Source organism: Adiantum capillus-veneris, chromosome 20 (genome assembly GCF_014529385.1).
Source record: "Adiantum capillus-veneris isolate H3 chromosome 20, ASM1452938v2, whole genome shotgun sequence".
Lineage (NCBI taxonomy): Eukaryota > Viridiplantae > Streptophyta > Polypodiopsida > Polypodiales > Pteridaceae > Adiantum > Adiantum capillus-veneris.
Genome location: NC_140950.1, coordinates 31,521,357 through 31,535,301, shown reverse-complemented (window position 1 = coordinate 31,535,301; position 13,945 = coordinate 31,521,357). Strand labels below are relative to the sequence as shown.

Below are 13,945 nucleotides of genomic sequence, written 5' to 3'. Positions count from 1 at the left end.
TTAGAGACATTTGATACATAAATCATGTAAAGTCCTCCAGACTTTACTCCATGTGCTACTGTCATAGAACCCTTGGATATCTTCCACATGTTCTGTCCAAAAGTGGTGACGTAGCCAGCATCATCAAGTAAACCTGTGCTGATCAAGCTCTTTGTAATTGCGGGAACATGTCTCACATTCTTCAGCGTGAAAGAAGAGCCATTCTGAAACTTCAATTGAACATCTCCAACACCTAAGATTTCACATGTCTGCCCATTGCCTAGCCGAACATGATCTTTAGTGGTCACATAAGAGGTAAACCACTCCTTGTTTGGAGACACATGAAGTGATGCCCCTGAGTCTATAATCCAGTCACTCAGTGCATTTCCATCAGATGCTGTAAGAAGAGCTAAGTCCATTGTATTTTTCAAGAAGCAGATGTCTCTTGACACTAGACTGTCATCCTCTGCAACAGTGTTTGTCACATTTATTTCTTGAATCTTCACTGAGGACTTGTTCTTCTCACCATGGTCTTCAACTTTCTCTTTGCCTTTTTCTGCTTTCCATTCTCTTCAGTCTCTTTTCATGTGACCCTTCTTGCCACAATGGTAGCATTCTATGTCACTCTTGCCTTTAGCACTGCGAGACTTGCTACGAGACTGATTCCTCTTTCCACCTTTGTACTTTTCTTTGGTCCTTCCCATGACAACTAAGGCTGTTCCTTTGCCTTTGTCCATTGTCTTTCTAATTGTTTCTTCAGTAAGCAGACTTCCTTCTACACCTGCTATGTTCAAACCATCTGGAGGTGCAATTACTCAAAGCTGTGCAAAAAGTGTCCCAACTTTCCGGCAATGTGATCAACAGAAACATAGCTCTAACAGGTTCATCAAACTTGACACGTTGAGCTGACAACTGACTGTAGGTTGTGTTGAATTCATTCAGATGATTGGACATAGGTGTCCCTTCTTTCATCTTCAAGTCAACAAGCTTCTTAAGCCAGTATACCTGTGAAGCTGCACTCTGCTTCTCATAAAGATCACTCAGCTTTAACCATGCTTGTAAGCCGACATCTCGTCTGCTACATTGAAGTAAACACTTTCTGCCAAAGTCAACATAATGGTAGAAAGTGCCAATTCATCCATTTCGCTCCATTCATCTTCGTCCATATCTTCTGGTTTTATCCCCTTGAGCTTTATAGGTTTTATCTGCTTCTTTTGTACCAACACGTGCCAAATCTGCTTCTTCCACAATGGGAAATTGGTTCCATCCAGCTTCTTGATATTGTAAAGAGCAGTGTCCTGTGATCCAGCCATAGCTACGCTTCACAATAGTTTACTTTCCTGGGAAAAATTCGGCAGAGTTTCCCCTGTAAATTGACCTCTAAACCAATATCAACCTGTCAAATGAACCAAGAAAGCTTTAGATTCTGCAGAAATTTCGGCAGAGTCTCCTTTGTAAAATGGCTCTGGTGTACTCAAAAAACAGACCAAAAACAGCTCAAAAAACCACTATCTCTCTCACATTGTAAGCTGTGGGTAAATCTGTCCTGCACCTGTACTGTCTCTCACTGTCCCGCATTGTCTTGTCAATGTCCTGTAAGCATAGACCGCGACAATGCCTCAACGGCAGTAAAGCAAAGATGCAATCCCAACTGTCTAACTCACAGTCAATACATCCTAGCTGCCTATCTAAGGGTGCTCGAGGGATCGCTCCAAGACCTGTATCACCGAAAGGATCTCAACATTCGAGAATCCCCCAGCTCAATAAAACCTCACTCGACCCTCAACAAAGGCTGCAGTAAATCTGACAGTACATAGACTTCCCACAAAGTCATACATCCACAAATTTCCCACTGTATGCTGCGGCGGTTGTTTGCTGCGTGACTCACAGCCAACAAACCCTCAATAGACATACATCATCTCTGACAATACATCCCATGTGGAAGTACCTGCAATGTCAGGATGAAATCTGGAATATCAATCAGCAAACACAAGCTACCTGATGAACTAGTGGATGTCGCCTACAGACTGTGTATAGATGCGCCCGTGTCGTATGTGACACGCCTCCAAGAACTGTGAGCCGTCCTTCGATGTGTAGACAACCAAAAATCAACACTCTGGGAGTGTCGATATCCTCAGCACCTGCAGTCGTAGGCCGAAAACCCCAAATTTGCAGAGTCGGATCTGCACCCGTCGAGACCACGTAGTCGAAAATGGCCTGCGCAGACCTTTGTCGAAGCTGAACGGTGGCCGAGATGACCTCAGAATGAAATTCTGACAACACCAGGTCCTTCGTGCTCCCCCACGAGATTTTGGGCCGTGTCTTCGCCTGTCGAATTTCACTCCAATCTGAGTTGGTGACTCTAGCCTCCTGCAGTGCTGCCCCGAGCCTCGATCTGAGCTCTGATACCAGTTGAAGGAGTACGAGCGGAAGTGCGACGCGAGAGAGAGAGTGCGAGAAGAAGAGCACGACGATATGGTGAACTCGCTCTACTGTAATGTGTAGAGCATAGTGAGTTCTTATTAGGTTTTTACAAAAGAATATGTGTACGTACCTGGCGGCCCGTCCACTCACCTGGGCGACCACATTGGGCTTTATACCCCAACACGTCATGATCATATGCCGTCCCGGTCCTTATCTTGTTGATGGCTCTTTGTACCATCTCAGGTGTAAAGAAAGTGCTCGCAGCTGGGCAAGGCTTGGTAGGGTCTGGAAGGGGTTCCTGTCCAGGAACCGTATATAATGATGTCGCATATTGGGCCCACACATCAGGTGAAGTAATCACTGGGGGAGGGGAGTGCTCATGGAAGAGTCGCCATGCCTCTCCTGAGTCCCTACTCAAGAACATCTGATATAGGTCTCGTTCTGTCTGAGCTAGGTAAGCTCGCTTCTTCCGTCGCACAAGGAGTCGGAAAGCAATCCGAGACTGTCTGTAAGTGATGACTCCTAAAAGAAGATCCCTCTGAAGTTGAGTTCTCATCTCTCTGCATTCCTCATCATACCAACTATTATGGGGCATGCTCCCAGAATGTCGTCTCTTGCCCGGCTGCGTGTGTGGGTATGCCACTGATGCAGCCCCATGCAGTGTCTCAGTCAGTAGAGTGGTGCACTCCTCCACTGAGAGGCCTGTACCATTTGTACCAGCTGTGCCTTCCAATAGACGGTCCCAGATCTCCTCTGTATAAACGAAATCAGTCACTGGACTCTGGAGTGAATGTATAGCGGGTGTGTGACTTGCCTCCTGATGTATGGGTTGTACTATATTGAAATTTGACGGACAGTGTCAAGAGAGCATGATCTACTGCTATGCCCACTGGCCTGGCTCCCACTATGAAATCCTGAATGTAGGGGATAAAGCTCGGTTGTGTCATAACATAATCCACTGTACTGGCCCCATGTCTGTGTGGAAAGCATGTGAAACCGGCTGCTCCAGGAAATCGCTGTAAGCCATTAAGTATAGCTAATCCATGTGTAGTCGTCAATTCCATGAGTTATCTCCCATACTCCGTCTGCTCTCTATCATCTGAGCATCTGTCAAGTCCCAACTCATTCCCATCCAGCTCTCTAAGCACCTCATCTGAAGTGTCGTAGAAGATTGTCTGCGAGTTGCCCGTTCGGGCATTGAAGTCCCCTAGGAGAATGATATCACCATCCCTAGAAAACTCCCAAATGTCATCATCTAGGATAGAGAAAGGCACTTGCCCTCTGGATGCGGCATACATTGATGTACTGGGAGGAAAGTAACATATGGCAATATATAGGAATCGACCTGTGTTAGGTCTCAGTCTCACCCACATATATCTAGCATGATCATCTCTTCATACAATATGCAGAAAGGCACTTGCCCGCTGGATGCGGCATACATTGATGTACTTGGAGGAAAGTAACATATGGCAATATATAGGAATCGACCTGTGTTAGGTCTCAGTCTCACCCACATATATCTAGCATGATCATCTCTTCATACAATATGCAGTAATGGTTGTAGTTCCTCTTTGAATAGCACTGCTACTCCTCCTGAACCTCTACTCCCGTGCTCAGATCTCGCATTTGTCTTGTGAGCTGTTTCCCATCTGTATCCCACCACATGTGGCACTACCTGTCCAGGGGCCTGATGAGTCTCTGAGAAGAACACAATATCCTTGTCTTTGAAACTCTCCTCAAATGCACCCACGTCCAACCTCATAGACCCATTACAATTCCAGGTAGCCATCTTCAGTGTGGTCCCATAGGTCTTGCACCGTCATGCAGTACGCCGCTCTAAAATCACCGCCCGTCCATCTCTGTAGAAGGCTATCTTTCCCTTCTCCCTTGCCACTGTAATTTCTGGCATTACCTCTTTCATATGTGCGAGCTGTGAGAGAGTCAGGTTATCACCGAGGAAAATACCTGTCTTTTTGAGAGTAGGCCTCTTCCTCAAGAATTCCTTCTTCTCTTCCAACGAGGGGAAGCGTAGTATGAGAGCTCTCCCCTTTGAAGACTCTCCCGTGCCATCACTTTTCTTACCTACCCTCCATGCCTTTGTGTGCAAAGGCTTCTCCATCCCCATCATGGATGTAAGGCTTGTGACCTCTTTCTCCACGTTGTTTATATCCTTGAGACCGGTCACTCTCACATGCAGTGCTCGCATCCGCCTTCTTTGTTCCTCTTCGAGAGTCATGTTGATAAGCGTCGGTGTACAAGGAGTTTCTTGACCTTTCCCTTTCTTGGCGACCTCAATCCATTTTTCAGCCTCGTCCGCCTTTTTCTGTGTCCTTGTTATCATCTCCGCCCATGAAGATGTCTTTGCCACACTCAATTTCTCTTCCTCTGTGATCATCCTTACCTGCTCCTTAATTTCCTTGATTTCATCTATTACCGAGGGTTGAAATTCGCCTTCCTCTAGTCCATTGCTTACTCTATCAGCAAGCTCCTGTTTAAGGGCTGAGACTTCTTTTTGAGTACCCGTATCTCGGTGTTTGGGTTCTCCTGTTTGAGGACTGAGACTTCTTCTTTGAGTGTCTGTATTTCTGCGTTAAGGCTCTCTTTCTCCTTCTTCCACTGTGCGCCTTCATTGAAGACCATTTGAAGGAGGTTGGCCTTCTCCTTCCACCGTCCTTCCATCTCTGTTTTCCACTCCTTCATTTCCCTCTCCATCTGCGCCATCCGCTTATTCGTGAGCATGAAGGTTGCCTCTGCTCGCGGCTTGCAAACAGGTGAGACATTGGCGGCTTCCGTGTCCTGTGCAGGGTCTTCTTCAAGTGTGACAATTTGTGCAACACCCATCAAGCATTCATGGCCTTGACGTTGATCCATTACGGTGAGGCCCAAAGAATCAGAGAGAGAGAGAGAGAGAGAGAGAGAGAGAGAGAGAGAGAGAGAGAGAGAGAGGCAGACTGAGGAGGGGGGGGCGCGATAGACAAAGAGGGGGTTGAAAAATTTTAAAGTTAAATTAAACTAAAAAAGGGGGGGGGGGGGGAGGGAGGGGGGGGCGCGATAGGCAGAGGAGGGAGGGGCAGCGCGATAGAGAGAGGGAGCGGGGTGGGCATCGTGCGAGAGAAATGAAATGATAGAGGAGGGGGGGGTTGGTGTGCGATAGATAGATTGAGGAGAGGGGGGGGGGGGGGGGGGGGGGGGGGGGGGGGGGGGGGGCGGGCAGCGCGAGAGAGAGAGGGAGCGAGGGACGGGAGCGCAGGGCAAGGGGGTGCGGGAGAGAGCGCGAGAGAGAGAGGGTGTGAGGGCGGGCAGGGAGCGCGAGGGGCAGGGGGGTGCGAGAGAGAGAGAGAGAGAGAGAGAGAGAGAGAGAGAGAGAGAGAGAGAGAGAGAGAGAGCCTGCTGATGGTTCTTTCAGTCTAGCTATTACGGTCAAACCATCTTATGAAATTTTTTCATTTGAACTGCAGAGTTTTCGAGCCTTGTGGCTCCATTTCTTCAGTTATTGCTAGAGTGGCTTTACATGTACATTTATTGGAAATCATTGCAGCAATTTCACAGTATTCGTGCAAAATTTGCAGTAATCTTTCACTCGAGTTTGGAGTTTACGACGATGGTCAGTGTGAAATATACAATGTGATTCTTATATGTAGCTTATATGGGATGTGTAAGACAAATCCTTGCGGAAAATGCTGCATAGATGCAGATCAGGGGAAGGACCCTCAACGAGCAATGTCCTAAAAATGGCTTTTGGGTAGTAGCTATTCTGCTAACTGTCGTGAGATTCTGTTTTGGTAAGCCTGTTTCTCTTTTTGAGTTCTTTCTTTTCTGAGAAGGTTGCTCTCTCTTTTTAACCCCCCACCCCCCTCTTTCTCATACACACACAAGTTTTTCCATGCAGGTAGGTGCAGAATTGTAATCCATTGAGAATCTTACTACTTAAATTTTTTTAGGTATTCCACAGCTCTCAAAGCCCACAATTGGAAGTGATCAATTGATTTATGCTTGTGCAAATAAAGAAGTAGTGGCGTTTCAGGGAAATGGGACGATATATTGGAGGGTTGGGATGAATCAAACTTGTCAAACAACAATTGCTCCTGTGATTGACTATGATGGAAGGGTATGTCCTCATTTCACACATCATATGCTAAATCATTTAAGTTTTTGATGTCTGAGCAAAAAGGTCATAAACTTTAGAAGGTAAAGCGATTGTATACTCTTAAGAAAGTCCTTGTCAGGACAAGCATTTGATGGAAGGGTATGTTCTTGCTCACACATCAAGTGCTTCAATCATTTCAATTGTTTATATTTGAGCAAACAGGTTATAAACTTAAACAGAAAAGTGGTACGCTTGTGAGTGCATTGCTTACTGCTACAACCTATAGGCTTTTTTCCAAACTTGTCTCCAAGACCGGTAGCTACTAGCCACATCAATCATATTTGCTTTTTGTGTATGCAATCAGGACGGTTACTTGAGAGCTAAGACAGATTCTATGCTGGCCTTGGCTCCTTGGGCAGCCTCTCATGGAGGGACTGTCAAGATCTGGCTTGCTACAGTGCTGTCTAACCATGCACCAACTTCTTTCCAGTTGAGGTCCCATGTATCCTTGGGCCTAGACGAGTCACGAGGATCATACATTCCTTGACAGGCACTCTCAAGTGAAGAACCAGGATTGTGTTAGTGGTCTAGTGGACCAGAGGTGCTCGGCGAGACACCGAGAAGTGGTAGTCGAGTGGACACCATGGCCAGCCTACCATCACCACTACAATCCGCATGTACAACTTCTTTTATAGAGATATTTTTGCTAGAGTTATGGGTGAGGGATAGCCATTGTATATATGACGAGTCTTAGGTCTAGAGTCTAGTCTTGTACACAACACTCTCCCCTCATAGTTTGAGCCTTGACAGCCCATTGTACCCTATGAGCACTTGGTATGGAGCTGTGTGTGCTGCCAGCGAGAGTTTGTAGTTGATATATTGAGAGTAGTCAAGTTTACATTGGGCTTGGAGTCTATCTTGCCTTGTTATTTTGAGTACATTTTTGTTCTATGTTTCATTATAGTTGTCTCGTTTATGCCATGGAGTGAGGTTTCTTGCATACTGAACCGAGGAGCACCGCACGACATTGTTTTCCTGTTGTAGGTGCTCTCATTTTTTGACATGTGCAGTGGGACCTCATCTGAAGTCTCACTCCATTGCTCATTGTAGCTAGTGGAATTGCTAGCCAAGGTGGGAAAGTTGGGGTCGGATAGCTTGACTAGTTCAGGCTAGGCTAGTAGGTGGACGTGGTCCAACTGGTTGACTTGGTCTAGCTGGTTGACTTGGGCTAACTGGGCGAGAGATCTAGCAGTTGACTTGGTCTAGCTGGTCGAGCAAGTCCAACATGTTGATTGGGTCAAGCTGGTTGGACCTGGTCTAGTTGGTCGAGTAGGTGGACTTGGTCTAGCTATAAATACAAGGAATGACCATTTTCAGGTCTCCATTCCCTGTTCTCATTCTAGCTTCCCGTTCCAAATCCCCGTTCTGTGTTTCATACGCGAGTATAATGGCATTTCATGCCAATTGCTGTTCCCCGTTCCCTGTTTTGGGTAACTATGGGTCTAGCAAGTCTAGTTGGCAAGTATATAGTCGAGCGGGCCAGACTCCATAGGTCTAATAGGGTTGGAGGTTCTATTCGCTATAAGCTGGACGAATCTTAGGCGGCTCATGCATGACACATACAAGGCAGTCTAAAGAGCAAGATGGTAATCTCACAGCAATACACGAACATAAGTTAGAACAGAAACTTCAACTCGAAGTGGCCAAGACATGAAATGGCAGAGTTCCGCTTCTAGATGCAATGGCCCCAAGTTTGGCCCCCCTTTGGTACTTCTTTCTATATTGATAAGCACAAAGTACAATTTCTAGGGAGTTGCTTTGCACTATGTAACCCAGGTTGTCACTTATAGTCGTACAATATAGTTTCTTACGGAGAAATACACTCTATATTGTATGGTTTGGATAAGTACGGCGTGTTTTCTAAAACACCTGTTAAGAACCATAAAAACGTTTGCAAATTGCCTAATGAGTTAGGGCTATAACTAGGTCTAAGGTTAAAAGGTCTAAAAACTAATGAAAAATGACCTAGGGAGTGGGCACAAAGACCAAAGTCTCAAGGCACAGCCCGCTACGATTTACGAAAGCCATGTCAACAGATTTGTATGGCAGGGCCATGTCATCTATGCAATCTCTCTTTCATTGTCATTGACTAATGCCACATCATGACTTTTGTGACACCTGGCGTCATTTGGTGTGCCGCTCTAGGATAACAACCTTCCTACCTCTATAAAATTCCACCTTACCTTCCTTCTTAGTTGTCAATATCGTAGGGAAGCTAACTTGGTGAGAGATCATCTCCTAAAAATATCCCTGTGCCTTTAAGTGTTTTCCTAAGAGCAATAACTCTTTGCTAGCTTCTATTGTTGAAAAGTGTAGAGTAAGAGCTCTAACGTTCAACTTTCCCCCACTTTATTGCCATTGCCATTTCTCCTACCCGCTCTCCAAGCAGTTGTGTACATAGGTTTTTGAATTCCCATAAGCTTGCAAAGTTCTCGCATGTCTTCTTCTATGTTCTCCCTTTCCTTTAGCCCAATTACTCTCACATGTAAGGATCTTGTTCTTAGAAGCTCCTCCTCTAAAGTGTGTTAATGATTGAAGCCGATGACCAATGCATAAGCTTTCTTTTGCCCTTCTTACCTTAAAGATCTATCTGACGCGAGAGAGAGAGAGAGAGAGAGAGAGAGAGAGAGAGAGAGAGAGAGAGAGAGAGAGAGAGAGAGAGAGAGAGAGAGAGAGAGAGAGAGAGAGAGACTATGTCCGACTTTCTTCGTGCTCAGAGTCATGATTTTGTGGCTTGACCATGCCAGTACCTACAGCTCCAGACCTTATCGATCAGGAGTTTTGCTGATGATACTATGCTCATGTTACGCTATCTGCTAGCTTCTCTTGATGCCATGCGGGAGGCCCTAGAGGTTTTTTGCATGGCCAGTGGTGCACACATTAACTGGCATAAATCCTATGGGTTACTTGTTGGCAATGATGACATACCTACTTGGGGGGTAGTTGATGGTTTCACTTGGTTGCAACCGGGTCAGACATGCAGATATCTGGGCTTTCAGGCTGGATTACATGTTACCGCACAGCAGCAGTTTGCACCCGTACTACAGTCTATTCGCAGGAAGCTATGCCATTGGTCTTCATGTCATCTGTCGTTGGCTAGCCGTGCATTGGTCGCCAACCAGGTCATTCTGGCTACAGTATGGTATACGGCTTCTTGTTGGATGTTACATTCTGGTGTGATGGCTCCGCTCCGCCGCCTAGTGCGGAACTTTTTATGGAGTGGTACAGACGGGACTATTGATACCCGTGCTCGAGTTCGTTGGTCCATGATCATTCGTCCTAGGTTAGAGGGAGGCCTTGGCATTATTGATCCAGAGTTACAGAGCCGCGCCCTTCTTACCAAGCTTATTGTTCGGGGTCTTTTTCCCGGACAAGAACCTTGGAAGATGCTTCTTCAGGCCGCTCTTTGCGCATTGACTCCACGACTCGGCACTAGAGATGGTCATACTTGGCAGAGAGGGTATTGTTTTCTCTTTACTGATCCCCCTTGTCCACCACCTCCCTCTCCCCCTATATCCGATCACTACGTCAGATTTGGGTTTCCATGTGACGGGCTATCATACGCTCACCTCCCTCATGTCATGAGGAGATTGAGCGCCAGCCTCTCATTTGGAATGCTGCAGTTCTTGATTCTTCGGTTGATCCACCCCGTCAGCTTGGAGAGAGGACTCACATTGATTGGGATGCCTGGGACGCTGGCCTTGCTGCCTCTATGCGGTTGTTTCATGAGACACGGATGCTAGATGCTGATTTTGTGGCAGAACATTATGACATCGGTCGTGGGGTGACAGACAGACTGCTTGAGATTGATTCCGCCGTTCCTTCATAGTGGGATGTAGTCATGAGAGGCACGGTTCAGATGCCTCCCCATTGTGGCTGGGAAGGCCTCTTTGCTCAGAGCACTCTTATTAGCTCGTTTAGACACCATGCTGTTCACAGTTGATACTGACAAGTCTGAGGGGATTCATGCTAGATTGACATATGATGCCACCTTTCCACACCCTGTCCTTCCCGGAGCTCAATGGGAGGCCATCAGAGTAGTTGGCTCCCGCGGGAAGCGTCGTTGTGTTGACCCTCGTTTCACTTCCGCTGATGCTGCACTCTGGAGGCTTTGGGTGTGGGAGGGTCGTGCCCTATCTCAGCTTTATTGGGACCCAGGAGAGTGGCATTGGCCTCACTCTGACCCCACCTGTGCACCTGTATCCTTCTTTGAGTACACTGTCAGGATTGGACGGGTAGCATTGATGAGAGAGCAGCCAGAGCAGCCCACTCGTATGCGTTTGTGGTTACATTCAGGTCTCTCTCATGCCTATCTGCAGCAGTTTTGGTCCGCCATCTGGGATTTACATGCGGCTTGTCGTATTTCTTTTTTCATGTGGATGATTGCGCATGCGGGACTTCCAGTTGGAACTTGGCTAGCTACTATGAGTCATGATCCGTTATGTACTTGTTGTCCTTTGCGACTCCCTGAGTCACCTGCACACTGTCTTTGGTCATGCTCCGCTTCCCATGTAGTGTGGCTTGCAGTTTGCTTTCTACTTAGCAGAGCAGGTGTTCAGCATGGATTTCTTACTTGGGGATCTGTCTCATGGTTGATCCAGCCTTTATGCTTACCTCGACTGGTTATCGGCGAGGGACTTTGGCTATGCTACCACAGATTGCTTGGCAGGGGGGTTCTCAGACACGTGATGAGGTTTTTTCAGTCATCACTAGTATTAGACTATGGAATGTTTGGAGAGCTCGTTGTCTCCACATTCTCAGTGCCGCTCCACAGCTTCTTCAGGATACCCTCACTGCCATTTGGCTGGACATCATTCACACCCTGATTTGGCAGTGGGATTCTTCCTCAGGTGCATCTCTAGCAGCCGAGGCTCGCCGATTTGCCTTCCTTCGGAGTTGGGCACGATCCCCACTCTTCTTCACACTTACAGGTGGACAGATTACGTGGCATTATGCCCCTCCTCGGTGGTTTCTTCTCCACTCGTCACACCGATCACCATGAGATTGTTTTAGTCGAGTTGTCACTATAGTGGCTCTCCTACTTACATTCAGCTTGTACACCCCACGTGATAGGCTATTTTGGCATCCATTGGGGACTATATTGTACTCAGTAATATACAGCCCTGACTTAAAAAGAGAGAGAGAGAGAGAGAGAGAGAGAGAGAGAGAAGAGAGAGAGAGATGAAAGGAAATGAAATGTTATATTAAACGTCTTCAAAAGGCCAAATTGACCTATGAGACCAAACTGATACAATCTTGGTGGATTATTACAATGTCGGGGTACAAAAATAAGATGAAGTAAAGTGAAAAACTAAAAATCTTAACTGCTAGATGTGAACTAAGCAACTAGCTGGAACTGTGTAGGATATGAGTAGGGGGGGTGAAAGATGTGACGGTGGGCTAATACAACACATTGTGGATATGCATGTGGGAAAATAATGGGTGAGAGCTGATACAAAGGCTGATACAAGATGAGGAGGATGTACAATTCTCAAAAGAGCTAAATCATAGGAGCTCTATCATCGGTCTTTGGCGGATCTCATCAATCTCCTTCATGGTAAATAGTTTGACCGGGCGTCGTGCATGTCGGGCCAAAGTGATCTGAATCCTCTGATGCAGCCTCCGTTGATGCTGTGTAGTCCTCCGTAGTCGTGGGCTTCTAGATCTCCCTAGCTCGGTCGCGCGATCAATCAACATGCCCTGGTGGGAGGAGAATGTGAGCTCTTTTGTGGTAGTTGCACCTCTGGTCGCACAGTGTCCAATCTAAAGAAGTTTGTGATCCGTTTCTGAGACTGGCGAGCCTCTCCTCTCATCATGCTCTCTTTGTGTCTGCGCAACTTAAGCAAAAACGGACCCAGACATCTCTGGTCCTCATACCCCATGACTCTAGAGAGTGGTCCAAAGCTCTCTCTGAATAGGCAGTGAAAGCAGCCTCGTATCTCATAGTAAACTGGGCAGTTGCATGTGTAGTGCAACTCTGTCTGAGGCTCCATGTGACATACGGGACATGTCCTGGCCTCTGCTGGTACTCCGCTGTATCTACCACTCTCGATCTGAAGCTGGTGTGAAGATGTGCGTATCTGACCAACAGCACATCGTATCCCATGAGATAAGTGAGTGTCCATGTATCTGGGCCTCGTCACAAAACCATCCTCAGTAAGCTGGAGAAGATGCTCTCTATAGAAAGCCATCTTCGTGCCCAACTCCGGAGCCGGCTGTATCCAAGTCCTTTTAGTATCTAGCTGAATCAGGTCTTGGCGGATGAGCCTTGTGATCTCGGACTGTGTAAGAGTCAGAGAGGGTGCATCCAATGAGTACTGGAAGGGGGGAAATCTGTCCATGCCGAACCCATGTACTTGAAACCATGACGTCATCTCCCCATACTAGCATGTTGTGTCTCCCTACAAAGCTAACTGTTGAGAGGACTCAAGTGCTAGGCGAGCATATCTGTCTCTGGGGAGGTCCCACAAGTGGTGTAAAAAGGAGACTGATGTGGTAAGCGCCCCTCAACCACTAGTGGGGGGGGGGTAGCTAGCTCTGCTCGAATAATGTCATGTGGTACTGAAGCCTTGGCTCTAATAAGCCGCAATATCATAGAGACTAGAGGCTTCTCCATGTCTCCCCATTCATCAGTGCCACCCGACCTCCCGTGATGGTTCAATGAAGGCCCCCATATCTGAACTCCATGGAGCAATGTGGAAGCCGCCAAAGTGTCAAAACGCCAGAGCTTCGTCCGAGGCTCCTGAAACTGACTCTTGTGAACACATCCTCTCCAATCCACCCAATGCTGCATGTGCTCTAGTCAGTCTAGTGTCTGCTGCTCTCCTCAATGAAAATGCTGGTCCTCTAAAGACCACCCCAAGGTAGGTGTAAGCATCTGGATATTCCACTGTCTCATGGCCGTATGTGAATGTGGGTGCTGATCTCCTGGTCCATTGTGGGGTGGTGTTAAACACCATAACCTTGGCTTTACACACACACACACACACACACACACACACACACACACACACACACACACACAGAGAGAGAGAGAGAGAGAGAGAGAGAGAGAGAGAGAGAGAGAGAGAGAGAGAGAGAGAGGGGAAATGAAATGTTATATTAACGTCTTCAAAAGGCCAAAATGACCTATGAGACCAAAGAGTTACAATGTGGTGAATCTGATACAAAGTTAGAGTAACAAAATGAAATGACAAAATGATAAAATAAAAGTACTATGGGATCCTAAACTGGTAGGTGTGAACTAAGCAGCTAGCTGGGATTGTCATAAGTCACAAGAAATCCAACATTAGCGGCTGGCGGAGCTCATCAATCTTCTCCATGGACAGTAGTCTAACCGGGCGTCGTGCATGTCGGGCCAAAGTGATCCGAATCCTCTAATGTAGCCTCCGTCGA

At 46.9% G+C, this 13,945-nt stretch overlaps 1 protein-coding gene across 13 annotated transcripts in view; it reads left to right on the top strand.

Moving 5' to 3' along the window:
- Nucleotides 1–13,945, top strand: part of LOC147432321 (protein GAMETE EXPRESSED 3-like) — an 84,814-nt gene that overhangs the window by 15,270 nt on the left and 55,599 nt on the right. For 5 of the 13 annotated variants that reach the window (XM_086492296.1, XM_086492297.1, XM_086492293.1 and 2 more), the window contains exons 2-4: nt 5,862–6,007; nt 6,092–6,185; nt 6,345–6,511. In XM_086492296.1, the coding sequence (XP_086348422.1) occupies nt 5,915–6,007; nt 6,092–6,185; nt 6,345–6,511 (354 nt within the window). In that variant the 5' untranslated portion in view covers nt 5,862–5,914. Of the gene's footprint in view, nt 1–5,861; nt 6,186–6,292; nt 6,512–13,945 lie in introns of those variants that run through there. The other 8 variants (XM_086492295.1, XM_086492294.1, XM_086492291.1 and 5 more) reach the window with 8 other exon arrangements.